This window comes from Physeter macrocephalus, unplaced genomic scaffold (assembly GCF_002837175.3).
Source record: "Physeter macrocephalus isolate SW-GA unplaced genomic scaffold, ASM283717v5 random_205, whole genome shotgun sequence".
Taxonomy (NCBI): Eukaryota; Metazoa; Chordata; class Mammalia; order Artiodactyla; family Physeteridae; genus Physeter; species Physeter macrocephalus.
Genome location: NW_021145491.1, coordinates 56,935 through 72,502, shown reverse-complemented (window position 1 = coordinate 72,502; position 15,568 = coordinate 56,935). Strand labels below are relative to the sequence as shown.

General features: G+C 54.6%; 1 protein-coding gene and 1 long non-coding RNA gene across 3 annotated transcripts; one reads left to right on the top strand and one right to left on the bottom strand.

The window, feature by feature from the left end:
* Window positions 1-1,161: 1,161 nt before the first annotated feature.
* On the bottom strand, window positions 1,162-4,815 carry LOC114484954 (uncharacterized). Its single transcript, XR_003678352.1, has 3 exons — window positions 4,738-4,815; window positions 4,180-4,487; window positions 1,162-2,721 (listed from the first exon to the last, which is right to left on the bottom strand). It is a non-coding gene; the product is annotated as an uncharacterized lncRNA (long non-coding RNA).
* On the top strand, window positions 4,599-15,504 carry ITFG2 (integrin alpha FG-GAP repeat containing 2). Of its 2 annotated transcripts, XM_007117063.4 has the most exons (12): window positions 4,599-4,811; window positions 8,918-9,013; window positions 9,575-9,616; window positions 9,709-9,880; window positions 10,641-10,780; window positions 11,221-11,369; window positions 11,736-11,833; window positions 12,013-12,066; window positions 12,166-12,257; window positions 13,282-13,399; window positions 14,172-14,345; window positions 14,577-15,504. In XM_007117063.4, the coding sequence occupies exons 1-12, from the start codon at window positions 4,716-4,718 to the stop codon at window positions 14,678-14,680; spliced, it is 1,335 nt and encodes a 444-aa protein (XP_007117125.1). In that variant the 5' UTR covers window positions 4,599-4,715; the 3' UTR covers window positions 14,681-15,504. The 2 variants fall into 2 exon arrangements, with proteins under 2 accessions (XP_007117125.1, XP_054938627.1); XM_055082652.1 differs by lacking the exons at window positions 14,172-14,345; window positions 14,577-15,504 and having other exon boundaries at window positions 4,611-4,811; window positions 12,893-13,399.
* Window positions 15,505-15,568: the final 64 nt, after the last annotated feature.

The window sequence follows — 15,568 nt, the reverse complement described above, 5'->3', positions numbered from 1 at the left end:
TCATCTGCAAAAATGGAGATGGACAAAAAGCATGCCTGAGATTCCCTCCACCTCCGGATGCTTCTGTAGGATTCCAAGAATTTGAAACATAACTGGAAAAAAAACACCCAAAACCGTAACTGCACTTCTGTAGAACCCTGGAAACTGGACAAGCCTTGGTTTATGTACCATTAAAACTGTCTTCTGAGGATGTTTTAGTACAGCGGCCAGAAGTCTTTAAGGTTAAAAATAAACGTACCACCTACTCCACTCTGCTCTGGGTGGGGCGCAAGTGCATTTCCCAGTCAGTCACACCCTCCTCACCAACACTTAAATCTTTCCATATGCAGAGAATGTGTGGAGTAAGGAGAACCAGTAGCAACCAGAACTGAGCTGTCCTGCAGACTACCACGTGCTCTCTGGAAGATCTTAAAATGGGGTTTATCTTGTCCTAGTGCTGGTCCAAACATCAAGTTCTATAGATTTTTATCTCCCGGGTATTTGCAGTCCCCGTTCCAGCAGCCCTTTCCCAGCATCCCCACGTGCCCCGACCCCATCCGCCTGTCCTGTGAAAGGCTCCCCCGCATTCCCGTGTGCGCCCCTGCGGGTCACCGTGTGCTGCGTCCCAGTCGAATCCCTCCGAGCGCTTAAGCGCTGACGGCGCCTTCCCAGCCCGTTTGGGCTGCAGGTCACACCCCGCGGGCCTGGGCCAGCCTGCCGTCCCAGCATCGGTGCACTGGACTCCACCAGCCACACCAGTCTAAGTGAGAAGGTGAACTGTAAATCTCATTTCAGTTGGAGAAATAACACGTGGAAGATGTTTTAGGCAGGACTAGTAACGGGTAGTCCCTTTTTAGGAAACTATTTCTTGGAAATAGAGAAACAGTGGGACCTTCGATGCCTTATTCCTTCTGTCTTAAAGACCAACCTTACCGGTCCCAAAGCAGCACTCCTCAAAGCCTTGTAACCCTTAGGTTGAAAGGACAGTGCTGAAAAAAAGCCAATGCAAGTGTGAGAAGACATTCTTGTCCTCTTTCTGGCAATCGTTATTGCTGACTTTGCGGCTGCAGTTCCCCAGCTGCTTGCCAACCTTGGATAACTCGGATGCACCAACTATCCTTAACTATAAAACACAACAAAACCTTATTTAGCACGTAATGAACGCTCAGTGTACCACTTTGGGAGGCAAAGCGAGAATGTGAAAGATTCACACAGTGGTTCTAAGGACGAGTGATCAAGAAAAAGCAGTGCCTTCGTGAACTGAGAGCTCCTTGACTAGAAGAGAGGACCAGCCATGCCCTGTCCCCCAACCGGAGACGAGCACGTTCCCTTCAGATCTCCAGTCTCCGGTTCCACGGTTAGAAGTGCCTCACACATAAAACGGTTACTTTTGTATTTTGTTTTTCATTGAGGTGAAATTCACATGGTTTTAACCATTTAAAGCGAACAATTCCGTGGCCTTCAGTCCGGTTACAGTGTTGCACAAGCACCACCTCCAGCCGCTTCTGAAACACTTTCACCGCCCTTCGCGTTTCAAGCCCAGGTCCTGATGTCTGGGCTTCGGTGACAAGAACGACTCTCCACTGCTTCGGTTAATGGCCAGTAGAGTCCTGGACAGGCACCAGCTCTGACGGGTTCCGATGGGGGCGGGCGGGGGAAAGGACACGCAAGTGCAGTGGGCTCTGACTGACGATCCCACTCAGAGCAGGGCCCACACTGCTGTTCTGCCTCACGGCTATTAGGTCAAGCGAGTGTGAGGAACAGCCTTCCGTGCCTCACGGCCTCTAGAACCTTCAGCACGCTAAGGTGCACTGCGACTCGCACCTGTGGAAGTCTCACACTGAGCCCATTGGAAGCTCCGGCCCCGCCCTCAGGATGGTGAGTGGCTCTGGGCCTCACATGCAGAAAGAGTCATTTCAAGGTCCTGTCTCTTCCCTGGGCACCCTAGGCCGACACCCTGAACAGGACCACCCTGTCTACCCGTGGAGAAAGAGGTGGACAAAGAATCTCCCTAGAAACGCTTCCTGCTTAACACACCTCCCCTTCCCTTGCCATTAGCAGGTTTCTTCTGAAGCTATTGTTCAGCTACCCACACAACACCGTATCCAAGTCATCTAACCAGGAAGACCGCCTGGTTAGGCAGTGCTGGGGAGGAAGCCAAAATCCACACCGAGAGAGCGCTTGGCCTAAATGAGACGAGCGCTAGATAGTGCCGCTGGAGACCCGCCAACCGTCTCACTAAAAAAGGCCAACAACAGGGGTCTCCTTGCGGAGCCAGGGCTCTGTCTGCATGGCTCTGCCATGCCTGGGCCTGTGTTCCACTCACTGGGACCGTAACACTCAGTGCAGTTAAAGTAACTGGCGCAGCGGGGAGAGGCATGGGGCAGGGGGGCTTGAGTCTCGCCATGTTTCTCGGAGACCTATCTTTCCTTCCTTTCTAACTTTGTTTGGCCCTCTTGACAAAAGCCAAAAGAAACTGTATCCAAGTTGCAATCATAATGACATGACCTTCATGAAATGACAAACACAGGGCAAACAAAAACAGGCACCCTGACACAGGAAGGTCAAGAACAAGAAGCCCAAGTGATGAAGAGGATAAACCAAGGCACGGTGGGCGCCGGGTCAGGGTCCCATTTCAGAGAGCTGGGGCAGGCCAGGGCCCTGGGTGACAGGAGCAAGGTGATCCTCATCTATTTTGTCCTGGATTATTAATTAATTTATTTTACTATTTCATTCACAGGGCTGGGAAAAGAGAAAACAATGGAGTCATACATACAGTGAAAAGAAACAATTTAAAACTAAATAAGTTTACACTTATTAATGGGAAACATTTTAAAATCGGTTGTTTTCCCACCCCTTAACCCTAGTATGAAGCTTAGGGTTTGAGCCAGGATGAGAGAACAGAGATGTGGTAGTGCGGTACAAGGCAGCATGCAACTGCTCCGTAAGCAGATGGATTTAAAGCACCACGTACACACATGTGACGCAGAGCCTTGGAACGGACCTGGCCAGCCCCACAATACACCACAAGAAACAAACCTAAGGGTACCTACAGTCCCCAGCGTCTGTCCAGACTATCTCCTCTTTGCCGCTCTGACCTACTGCTTCCTGTTCTCATCTCATCTGGCCATGAGAGCCACAGGATCTCTAGGGGTAGGGGTGCTGTGGCTCTCGTGGCCATCCCCTCCCCAGCTATCACTTGTAAAGCATGTTGCACGTATATTATTTCATGTAATTAGTGCAACCACCCTGTGACCTTGTCTCCTTATTCCAGTTTTTTGGATGGATAAACGGGTTCAGCAAGATAAAGCAACAAGGCAGAAAGTGATGGAGGTGGGACTCAAACCAGAAATGTCTGAGCCAAAACCCCACGTCCTTTCTGTCATTGACTGCCAGAGTTCCTAGGAAAGTCCTCAGGCTAGAAATCAGGGTCCCATCCCCGGCCCCAGACAAAAAGGTCCTGCCCTCCAGGGCCTTCTCCCACTATGTTCAGATGTAGAAAGTAGGCCAGCCCTGATCCAACATCCCCAGGTGAGGTAGACGTCCTTATTTTTACAGTGTTGACTCCTGAAAGACCAACGTGTAGATCAGTCTGGGCCTGCAAACCTAAACCTAAAAATATACTGAGAACCTGTAGAATCTCACAGATAATACTTTTGATGTCCTGATTGATGAAGCCCAAAGAAAGGCTGCACTGGATTCAACATGGAAGGTTTCCCCCTGAGGCCAGCCTTGATGGTGTCCCATTTATGCTACGGAGGGGGGCCCCCCGAGGGAGGGAAGCAAGAGCTTTGTGCTGGGGGGCCAGAGCAGACCCAGAATCCCAGCGACCCCGATTTCTAGCCTGAGGACTTTCCTAGGAACTCTGGCAGCCAATGACAGAAAGGACGTGGGGTTTGGAGGACGTTGGCTCAAACAATTATGGTTTGAGCCCCACCTCCATCACTTTCCGCCTTGTTGCTTTATCTTGCTGAACCCGTTTATTCATCCAAAAAACTGGAATTAGGAGACAAGGTCACAGGGTGGTTGCACTAATTACATGAAACAATAATTGTGCAATGTGCTTTACAAGTGATTTTCAAACTTTTACCCACAGAGCACACCCACCGTGGGACAAAAAAAATATTTTTTTGATAAGCCAGTATATACACGTATAAATATATACAACTGAAACAAAGGTTTCACAAAAATAATGCTTACCTTACTACTCGAGATTACTTGGCATTTTCTATTCTATTTCGTTTTTTAAAAAGCTGGTCCGATTCACTACCCTCATTTCAAGACTCGTAATGGGAGCTACGTAGTTTTTTTTAAAACACTGTTGGAAACCACACAGTCATCGGTTATTACGATTATTATGATTCTCAGGGATGGTCTGACGGCTGGGAATCTTCACTGCCAGGGCAACAAAGGGCAAGGTCAAGGTTATTAGGTCAAGCCCGCGAAAGCCCTGTTGCCAAGGAAACGGCTCGGCCAGGAAAGCGTCGGCGGACCAGGGCGCGCAGAGCCTGCGGAGAAGAGGAATGGCCCGAGGCCCTGTCACTCAGCTCCGCCCCCACGCCAGGCGCGCCCGGAAGGCCCGCCTCCTCGCTGAGGTTAAGCGAGGAAGGCAGCGATTGGAGGCGCAGGGCGTGACGTAACTTCCGCTGTGGGTGGGTTTCCGCTCGGGCGGCCGTCGGGAGGGGCTCGGGGAACACTTAGCGGGGCTCCCCAGTCCCTGAGCCCTGGGAACTGCGATGAGGTCGGTTAGCTACGTACAGCGCGTGGCCCTGGAGTTCAGCGGGAGCCTCTTCCCCCACGCCATCTGCCTCGGAGACGTCGATAATGACACGGTCAGTGCATGCGCACTGGAGAGACGCGGCCCCTCTGCGACCGCGGGGCGGGGCGGGGCGGAGGAGGCCGCCCGCGGCGGCGTGTGCGTGCTGCGAGTGCGTACGGTGTGGGCGTGGTGGCGTGCGTTGCACGGCGTGCGGTGCGGGGTGCGCGCGTACGCACGGCGCTCAGAGCTGGATCGGGAAGGACTGTGTGGGCGGCTTGGGTACTCGGCATCCTGGCTGGATTGGTCCGGAGCCCTGCTCCAGTGTCCTTCTAGGGACTCGCGTACCGGGTCCACTGCCTGGTCAGTCACTTGTTCCCGAGAGGAGCCAGCGAACTGTGGTGGCCGAGTTCCCAGCTCCTCCGGGGCTGCCTTCCCTTTCAGAGCGTCGGAAGTAGGCTAAGAGCGCGCGTGCGGCTCCTGCGGGAGCACCTTCCGCACCGCCCGGCCCGGCCCGGCCCGGCCCGGCCCACCGACTGCTCTCGGCGCTTGGCCGAGGCGTCTCCGCCTGGCGGGCCCACCTCGGTTGAGTTACTGGCTCAGTGTGCATGTCCCTTTCCTCCCCCAGCGGTCCTTCCTTTTCCCGTCGGTTAAGTGACTTAATACAGGTAGAGCAGGCAGAACCGTGTCTGGCACTCGGTTAACGCTCAGGACACGTTAGCGTCGTCGATAGCGTTTGATTACGGGCCGAGGGCTCTTGCTGCGTTCTGGGAATTCAAAAGCCCCAGCCCGCAGGTAGCTTATCGTGGGGCGGGGGAAGGGTGATAGAAGAATAGGGAAACGTAGTGAGGTCCATTGATTACAAGATGTAAAGGGTTCTGGGGTGAAGCATCGAAGGGGACGGTGGCCGTTAATGGTGTGGGACACTTTTTTCAATAATCTCAGCTTCACATGAAAAGCTGACAGAGAAAGGAAGTGCTCTCTTTCTGTGTCCTGCGTCCGCCCTCTAGAGACTGTCTCCCCACTGGTGTCGCCAGGCTTCCGTGGGGTCCTCGAGGGTGTGTATGCAAAGCACATGGTTGCTCTCCTCTCCTACCCTCTGCCCCCGTCGCTTCTCTGCCTCCCTCACATCTCATCCTCACCTCCCTAACTGGTCTGTGCTCTCTTTTCCCAGGGAAAAAAAATTCGGGCTAAAACGTCCCCACCACTCACCCCCACCCCCACCCCCGCCCCCAGCCTTCTTTGCGCTGTGATGGAAAAAGTATTTTATGAGGCCTCTTGGCTCTACCCTGTCTAGGGAGGAAAAAGTTATTCTCATAAATTTGTGTTATGTTTTCTGGGCTCTGTCGTTTCTTCATATGCTCAGCAGTATAATTTTATGAGACAATCAAGGGAGGCATTTTAAAATAGTACATTAACAAAGTGACGTTAGATGTGCATTATTTTCTGTTTTACCTGATTGTTTAAAAGGGCACACGTGCCTTTTTTTCCTAGCTTCACAGTGTCAGCTTTTTTGGCAATTGTACTTTTCTAAGTGAATTGCCCACTCAGTTCTGCAATATTAGGTATATCACACTACTTTTTTGGAGGGGGGCGTGGGCGTGCCGTGCAGCTTGTGGGATCTTAGCTCCCCGACCAGGGATTGAATCTGGGCCCTCGGCAGTGAGAGCGTGGAGTCCTAACCACTGGACAGCCAGGGAATTCCCTCCCTCTTTTTTTTAAACCTTAGTTGTAAGCATTGTAAGCTCTGTAAGGATAGGATTTTTTTTTTTTTTTTGCGGTACACGGGCCTCTCACTGTTGTGGCCTCTCCCATTGCGGAGCCCGTCGGACGCACAGGCTCAACGGCCATGGCTCACGGGCCTAGCCGCTCCGTGGCATGTGGGATCTTCCCGGACCGGGGCACGAACCCGTGTCCCCTGCATCGGCAGGCGGACGCGCAACCACTGCGCCTCCAGGGAAGCCCAGGATAGGAATTTTTAAAACTTTTTTTCACTGCTGTATTCCCAATACTTAGAATAGTGCCTGGGACATAGTAGGCACTCAGTAAATGTTTGTTGAATAAATGAGGGTTGTTATGAAAGGCAAATGTCATTATGTATCTCAAAGCAATTTGAAGGTTTTGCCTGTTATTAATAAATATAATTGAAAGAAGGGCAAGTAGGTGAGGTAGTTGGCTACTAATTAGGTGTGGTACACTCAGCCTGCATGAGTATGGATAGAAATTTTGTTACTGGTTCTCCAGGCCAGCCTTTGGAGATTTGGGGCAGGAAAAATACTTATTTCATCCTATTAAACCAGTAACCTAAAGTTATTTGCGAGTAATTTATTTCCTGCTAAGTCAGAGGGAGAAGCCAGGGATAGAATACACACCCTCGAGGACCCCACAGAACCAGTGGGGAGACGGTGTCTAGAAGGGGGACGCAGGTCACAGAAAGAGCACACTTCCTTTCTCTGGTAGCATTTCTGGCTGAAGGTGTACTCTGCAGCTGGGGTTCTTTAGTGTCACTGAGTAACCTCCAGAGGCCAGAGCCAGGATAGACCACAGAAGAGCAGAAGTGCTGGGGAGCAGATGGACGACCCCGGAAGTGTGCTCATCCGGGTCGCCTACTGAGTTGTATCTACTCACTCACCACACTGTTTTACAATTTTATTCCTTCGTCTGTGCCCTCGTTAAACTGAGGTCCTTCTCAGCGGTTGTACAACTGTGGATCAGTGGCATTTGTCTTTGGGCCCCTAACGGGTTGTTCAGCTTTCCCTGAAAACTCAAGGGTTGACTGGGCATTCTCTTTCATTCTGATTTTTCTTTGTTTCTTAAAAAAAAAAAAAAAAAAAAACTTTAATTTGTCATTAAGTAATCTTACTTAATAAAGATTAAGTAATCTTTAATTTGTCATTATCGAGGGCCTACTATGGACTATGGACTGTGGCATTTGTTGAATGAATGTATAGAAAAAGAGTGGACTGTGTGAAAGATGCTAAGATCCCCAAGCCTTGGGGACATTTAACTGGAAGCTGAAAACCCCCTGTTATTCGTGCTATTTGTCAGTCATCTTTCTAGATGCTTCCCTCCGTTAGCTCGGTTCTCACGGCAACCTTATGAGGTGGATAGTCTTATGATCCTCGTTTTATAGATGAAAAGATTCAGGCATAGAGGGCTGGATTCAAATTCAGGCAGCTGCACTCGGAGGCTCTGCGCTATTCAGCCTTTCTCCTTTGTGTCTGCAGAAGTCCTCCAGGGTGCAGTGGGTTTGATGTAAATAGATAAACTTGTTTTATGCTTCTATTATCTGATGTCCCCACCAGAAACTGCCGTAACTATTAAAATATAATAAATCTAAGCTTCAAATCATTATTAATAAACCCCAATTCGTTTCTCATTTTTTCTTACTGTTGATCTGTTATGTCTTTGTTGCCTTTAAAATTAAGTCTCTTGAGAATCTGATATTCACTCTGAGGACAGGAAAGGGTGTTAGATGTCCCCCCAAGAAGGAATCATGAAAGTATTTCTGGAAATGGCATTTGGAGCCAGCTGGCTCTCATCGTTATCCCCTTGAAAGGGCGGCCAGCCTTTGGGGAACCACTGGGAAATGGGGAGCCCACATGTAACCAGCCAAGAGGCTCCAGACCCTCCTGGGAGCTAAGCCACCACTAGGGGGCACCAGAGGCCCAGAGCCGGGATGCTGCCCCTCCGGCGCCTCCGCCAACTGTGTTCACGCAGACGCCCCAACGCCGAAAGGCCTTGCCAGGGGAGGGAGGACCCCAGAGCTGACGTTGTCTTTATTTGGCTCCTGATTAAATATGAGCTCTGAAGTTAAATTCTCCAAAGGTTACATATTTGGGGTCGTTTTCCTAATGTGTCCCATGCATGAGGACAAATTAGAAGCGCCGAAAGCAGGTGTGTGGGGCATTGAGCTGTTCAGATGTCAGACTTCTCTGAGACAGAGCACAGATTCTGTATTGGCCCTTCTCTAACCTGTCCTACCCTCAACACACACATACCCCTAACTGGAGATAAAGAACCTGGGAGACTGTGACTGTGCTGGTCTCTAAATCTTGTTAATAAAGTTGATGAAGATGCAGGTTGAGGTCTTGTGACTTCCGCAGAGTGGGACCAGTCGAGAAGGGCTTGAGTGGCTCAGCAGGACCCCAGCCTAACCCTCTCTTCTCTCTCCATTTGAAGTTAAATGAACTGGTGGTGGGAGACACCAGTGGAAAGCTGTCTGTGTATAAGAACGATGACAGCCGGCCGTGGCTCACCTGCTCCTGCCAGGGAATGGTCAGTATTCAGCTCCCTGGGTCTCCAGGGGGAAAGGACCCCTCCTGCCCAGGGACTGTCGAGGCTGGGCCCCACGCATGAGCTCCCCAGCATGTCCGAGGTCGCCAGCTGCTGGTTAAGGGTTCATTTGAATCGGAGGGAAGCCCCCAGGCTTCCCAGATGTCATGCGCACGCACAGCCGGCTGGTTTTCATTTTATGTGATGGAATGACTCCCTTAGTCCTTCGTGGATCTGCTGAGGTTGTCTGATGGTACGAAATGTAGTAGAAAACGGGGGCAGTCATTTGAATACATCTAGAAGTATGATAGTCCGGCTCTACTGATGTAGTTTTTGTTTTGTTTAAGCCCAAGTTGTCTTCACTACCTCAGGTCCTTAGACTGCTGTCTGGTAAACTGGACCCAGAGCGCAGTAACGGGATTAGCCCAGCCTCTCGGTGCCGGGCGTGCGCAGGAGTCTTCAGTGAATGACGGTGATGAGAAGCCCGCTCCGTGCTTCACAGGGGTTAGGGAGCGCTGGGGACCCTTAGCGTGTCCCCCTGAGCCCCTCTTTCTTCTTTTGCAGCTCACGTGCGTCGGGGTTGGAGATGTGTGTAATAAAGGAAAGGTAGGAAGCCCAGGGTACTGTGGGTTTCTCCCGGCCCACCCCCGACTCCTGTGCTCTGATGACCAGCCCCTCCTCTGCCTCTGTCCCCCCAGAACCTGGTGGTGGCCGTGAGTGCCGAGGGCTGGTTTCACTTGTGCGACCTTACGCCCACTAAGGCCCCGGATGCTTCTGGGCACCACGAGACCCTCGGGGGGGAGGAGCAGCGCCCAGTCTTCAAGCAGCACATCCCCGCCAACACCAAGGTCATGCTGATCAGCGACATCGGTGGGCATGGCTGTCTTTGCAGGCAGCCAGGGAACAGGAGTCAAGGGGCAACAGAGCAGATCTCGAGGGAGCCGGGGTCTCGTCACTGTTTGTCTGGGCAGTTGTCACGCATTTGACGCCAAGCTACTGAGCTCCCGTTATAAACCAGGCATCGTTCCAGGCACTGGGATTGCAATAGTGAATAAAACAGACAAAAGTCACTGCTCTCCTGGACCTTTACTAGGAAGGGACAGAAAATAAACACTAGCAATGTGGTAAGAAAATTAAATAGTGTATTCGAAAGTAGTCAGTGCCATGGAGGAGATCACCCACGGAAAGGGGCTGGAGGGTGTTGAGGTGGGGTTGGCCGTGCTAAATGGAGTTGTCGGGGGTCCCTGCCAAGAAAGGGACGGCTGACCAACAACTCAAGGTTGCAAGAGAGTGAGCCGCTTGGATATGGGGCCGGTACTCGGGCCAGAGGCTGTCTCAAAGGTGCTGGTAGCGATATGGGTGCATCAGGGCACTCGAGTCGTGTACCCGAGGGAAGAAGTGACAGGCCCTGCGAGGCAGCTGTGTGGTTCTGGATGCAAGGGCAGGCAGGGCAGCGGGTACCTGGCTCAAGGGGTGACGTGGCAGCTCGGCAGGTGGGCCTGAGGTCGAACCTGATAAAAAGTGCCCGTGGTGGTGGTGCTAGAGGGGCAGGGAGGAGGGCGTGCTTGTAGGACTCCAGCTGGCGAAGACAGGTTTGGCTCCAAACTCGTCTCATTTTCTGGATCCACAGATGGCGATGGCTGTTACGAGCTGGTGGTAGGTTACACAGACCGCGTGGTCCGGGCTTTCCGCTGGGAGGACTTGGGCGACGGCACCGAGCATCTGACAGGGCAGCTGGTGTCGCTCAAGAAGTGGATGCTGGAGGGTCAGGTGAGAGGCTGAGCATGGGGGCCACAGCCCAGGAGCAGGACGGGCCTCCCTCCTGGAGGGGGCTCGTGGGAGAACAGGCGGGGGCCGGGGCTCAGGGTGGGGAGAAGAGAAAACCACCTTGTTGACAGAGACCCAGAGGAGATCACTTCGAGTCAGGGTCTTAGGGGGGATGGCCAGTAACAGGCAGACAGGAAGGAACGTTGCGCTGAGAGTTAGGGATGTGACGGTGGGTGTGTCGCGTGGGGCTCCGCGCCGGGGAGCGCAGGTGCTCCCTGTGGAGAGGGTGGTACCGGCAGGAGCCCCGTGGACGCTGCACTTCCCCCTGCCGCTGTCCTTGAAGGCTGAGGACATGTCCCAGGGCCCCTGCCCACCCCCGTCCTCTGCAGGCTTTCCCCTCTCTCTCGCCAGCAGCTCCCTTGAGCCCCCATTCTCTGCTGCAGGTGGACAGTCTCTCGGTGACCCCAGGGCCCCTGGGTGTTCCTGAGCTAATGGTATCTCAGCCAGGCTGTGCTTACGCGATTCTGCTGTGTACCTGGAACACAGACCCTGGGCCGCCTCCCACCTCTGAGGGGCCCGAGGAGGGCAGTAGGTAAGGGGGGGCGGGCCTGTGGGCGGTGGGGTGCCCGGCAGTGAGGTGGCGCCCACAGCCGTGGATGGGTCTGTGGTTGGAGCAGCGTCGGCTGGGTCCCGGCACAAGCACCTTTGCCCCATGAAGGAAGATTATTTCGGGACCCGGCGAATCCCGACCCTGACGCAGCAACTGGAAGAGGTTCTGAGATTCCAGCCTGGCAGCTCCGTCCCTCTCTCTCTCGACTTGCCCACTGGCCCAGGTGGGGTGGGCGATAGGTCTCCCAGCTGATTCACGTCCTGGAAGCTCGCACAGAGATGGGGCCCACGTGGGTCCGGAGAGCCAAGCTCTGTTGGGCTCCCACGTAGTCGCCCTCCCCCACCACAGGGAGACCCCCGCTGCCCGAGACGTTGTGCTGCACCAGACGTCCGGCCGCATCCACAACAAGAACGTCTCCACTCACCTCATCGGCAACATCAAGCGAGGTGGGGCGGGAGATGCAGGGGTGAATGGGGGAGGGGAGGTACAGGACCACCCTTGCTTCCAGCGCATCCTTCATGCCCCGCCCTTGGCCGCGCTCGCCGCTCCGCACGTGCTCTGGTCTCGCCTTGCCTTTCGCGTTGCCTTCTTCTGGTCCTTTACCGCCCCTCCCTCTCCCCCGCAGGCCGCAGCCCCAAGAGCAGCGCCTCGGGCCTCTTTGCCCTCTGCACCCTGGATGGTGAGTCCCTCAGGTCAGCCGTGGGCCGTGCGGGGCGGGCAGCTGTGGGCCCGGGGTCTGCGCAGGGCTCTGCCCCCAGCCCGGCCGCCTCTCCCGCAGGGACGCTGAAGCTCACGGAGGAGGCGGACAAGCTGCTGTGGTCGGTGCAGGTGGACCACCAGCTCTTCGCCCTCGAGAAACTGGACGTCACGGTGAGTGGGGGCCCGTAGGGGGCCACTCTCCCTTCTCAGCCGGCGCCGCCTTTACCTCAGGGCTCCCTAGGCAGGCCCGGCCCCCCGAGCTGCCCACACTCCACAGGCTCAGCGCTGTTCTCTGGGCCGCCGGGGAAGCTGCCATTTCAGCAGAGCCGATGGCTCCAAAGAGAAGCAGCTTGTTCTTAGGGTCCAGAAGTGAGTTGCTCGCCCATCTGCAGACGTCCGCACACGAGTGTGAGTTCACCAGAGCTGGGGCCCCTGGGCCGGCAGGTGGGGCTGCGCTGATGCGGCCGTCGTGCCTGCTTGAGGGTCTAGGAGAAGAGGCGTGAGGCTCTGAGGTCAGGTCAGGACAGGCCCGGCTTTGAGTCCCAGTCTGTCACCTCCCGGCCGGGTGGCCTTGGGTGAGTGAGTTTCTTTCTGTAAGCTGGCACTTCCTCAATATAAAATGGGAGTGACGTTGCCTACTTCCTGGGGTTGTCGCGAGCACTCTGGGGGGGTGGCTCATTCAGCAGCCCCCTCTGGTGCCAGGTGCCGGGAGATGTTCGGTGAGAAATGCTGGGGGGGGGGGGCGCCTTCCCAGCTGTTTGTCACCCAGAGCCGAGTCCACAGCTCCCGTAATTTCATCCGCCCAGTCAGGAAGCCTCTCTAAAACAGCTCCCAGGGGCTTCCCTGGTGGCGCAGTGGTTAGAAATCCACCTGCCAAAGCCGGGGACACAGGTTCGAGCCCTGGCCCGGGAAGATCCCACGTGCCGCGGAGCAGCTAAGCCCGTGCGCCACAACTACCGAGCCTGCGGTCTGGAGCCCGCGTGCCACAGCTACTGAAGCCCACGTGCCTAGAGCCTGTGCTCCACAAGAGAAGCCACCGCAACGAGAAGCCTGCGCACCGCAACGAAGAGTAGCCCCCGCTCGCCGCAACTAGAGAGAAAGCACGCGTGTAGCAACAAAGACCCAAGGCAGCGAAAAATAAATAAATAAAACGGCTCCTGGCCACCCCTGCATCCCGGTCTCTGGCCTTTTTCAGGGCAACGGGCACGAGGAGGTGGTCGCCTGTGCCTGGGATGGACAGACGTACATCATTGATCACAACCGCACCGTCGTGCGCTTCCAGGTGGACGAGAACGTCCGCGCCTTCTGTGCAGGTGGGACCCTGCCCCGCGCCCCTTGCTAAGCACACCTGTCCCCCTCGCTTCCACTCTCACTGTGGCCCCTGACGCAAGTCTTCGTAAACAAACGAGCTCTTCAGCTCTTCCGTTAGAGGGCGCGAGTGGGCACCAGGTTGCCATCTTTACAGTTTTAACTAAGAGGAGATAAAAGACAGTGAGGTGTCTATCTTTGGATATTTTAAAGGATCAGATATGGGGGGTGGGTTGTTCAGGAAGAAAAGAGTCGGTTGAGTTCTTGTCTGCCTGCTGTGTGGAGATATGGGAAAGTTCTTCCCCATCTGAACGTGTGAGGACTCTGTGAAGACCGTTCTCCAAGTTCCATTCTCTTAGTTCCACATCGGGGACCTTGGGAAGCAGCATTAAGGGTGTCTCTGGTCACTGAAATGGTAACACTTGAGTGACGCGCTGGTGCCACATTCCAGTGACCTGGGAAGAGGGCTCACCACCCAAGAGGAGCCGCCCCACGTTACCCTGGGGCTGTCACTGAAATGGGAAACCAGCACATGTCGCCTCCTAGGACACTGTCCTGCCTGGGCTTTGTCACTGTGGTTTTCCGTATCTGGAATGGGCCAGATATTTTACGTTTTACCTGCTTTACTGAGCTCCCAACAAGGAAGAAATAGAAAGAGGGCCTTTAGTTTTCTGCTTGGCGTCCACCGGTGGGTAGAAACTGCTGACACGAATGCCGCCCGCGCCGGGCATGAGCCTCCCCGACCTTTTTCTCCTACCCCCGCCACCCCTCCCCCAGGCCTGTACGCCTGCAAAGGGGGCTGCAACAGCCCCTGCCTCGTGTACGTCACCTTCAATCAGAAGATCTACGTGTACTGGGAGGTGCAGCTGGAGCGGATGGAGTCCACCAACCTGCTCAAAGTTCTAGAGGCTGAGCCCGAGTTCTGGGGCCTGCTGCGGGAGCTGGGGGTGGGTGAGTCCTGGGGGCGGGGCTGCTGCGGGAGCTCTGCGTGGGTGAGTCCTGGGGGCGGGGCTGCTGCGGGAGCTGGGGGTGGGTGAGTCCTGGGGGCGGGGCTGCTGTGGGAGCTGGGGGTGGGTGAGTCCTGGGGGCGTGCTGCGGGAGCTGGGGGTGGGTGAGTCCTGGGGGCGGGGCTGCTGCGGGAGGCCAGGTCCCAGCAGACCCACCAGCTCCTCTTGCCCACAGACCCTGACGACCTCCCCGCCACCCGGGCCCTGCTTCACCAAACCCTCTACCATCCGGATCGGCCGCCACAATGTGCCTCCACAGGCCTCCAGGATCCCTCCTAGCTGGACCGGCAGCCTTGGCTGAACGGGGTCCTTCTGAACCTCCCCACCCCGCAAGCCGTCCAAGGTATTTGCAAGACAGGGAGTGCGCATTATAGAGGAAGGATGGCGGCAACCCTAGGGTGACTGTGAACTGCAGACCTCGTGGTCTTTCTGGTGAAGGAAGAGATGAGTTGCTCCTCTGCCCCTTTCCTTGTGTGCCTCACCCGTCACACCAGTAGGCACTGCGTCCTCCCCAGAGCTGCCCACGCGTGCTGTGTGGGAAACAGACTTGTTTGTGAGGAGGGACCGCAAACCTCCCGCTGTTCCCCAAGCAGCCTTCGGGGGCCGGCGGCGCGATGGCAGTGAGGGCCCGCCCCCGAGCTCCATCTTCCGTGACGCGGCTCCAGGTCACTGACGTCAGCGATTGTCACACGAATGGCCAACCACGGAGCTTTGCCTTATGATGCGTTTCACCCTCATAAATCCATCGTAAGTTGAAAATATTGTAAACTGAAAATGCATTTCCCGCACCTCACCTACCGAACGTCACAGCTTAGCCTACCCTGTGTTAAACGTGCTCAGAACACTTACATCAGCCTACAGCTGGGCAAGATCACCTCACGCAAAGCCTACTTTATAGTAAAGCAAGGGATATCTCATGCGATAAATTGAACACTGTACTGAAAGTGAAAAACTGCAGAATGGTTGTAAGTGTATTTGGTCGTTCACCCTCATGATTTTAAAATCTGAAGCAGGTTTACGATCCAGGCCACAATCAGAATGATACCCTGGGCCGTTTATATCCCTTCTGTTCTTGAATTCTGTGCTCTGAATCAGTGGTTTTCGATTTGTAGGTTGCGATCCTTTGTTGGGTTGTGGTCGGCAATTTTTTTAAATAAATGAGATAGA

Bases quoted from the DNA above. Each gene is read 5' to 3' on its own strand.
- ITFG2 (XM_007117063.4), top strand. From the start codon at position 4,716: ATGAGGTCGGTTAGCTACGTACAGCGCGTGGCCCTGGAGTTCAGCGGG. The intron at 10,781-11,220 runs GTGAGAGGCTGA...TCTCTGCTGCAG, and splicing joins AGTGGATGCTGGAGGGTCAG to GTGGACAGTCTCTCGGTGAC. The intron at 13,400-14,171 runs GTGGGACCCTGC...CCCCTCCCCCAG, and splicing joins CGTCCGCGCCTTCTGTGCAG to GCCTGTACGCCTGCAAAGGG.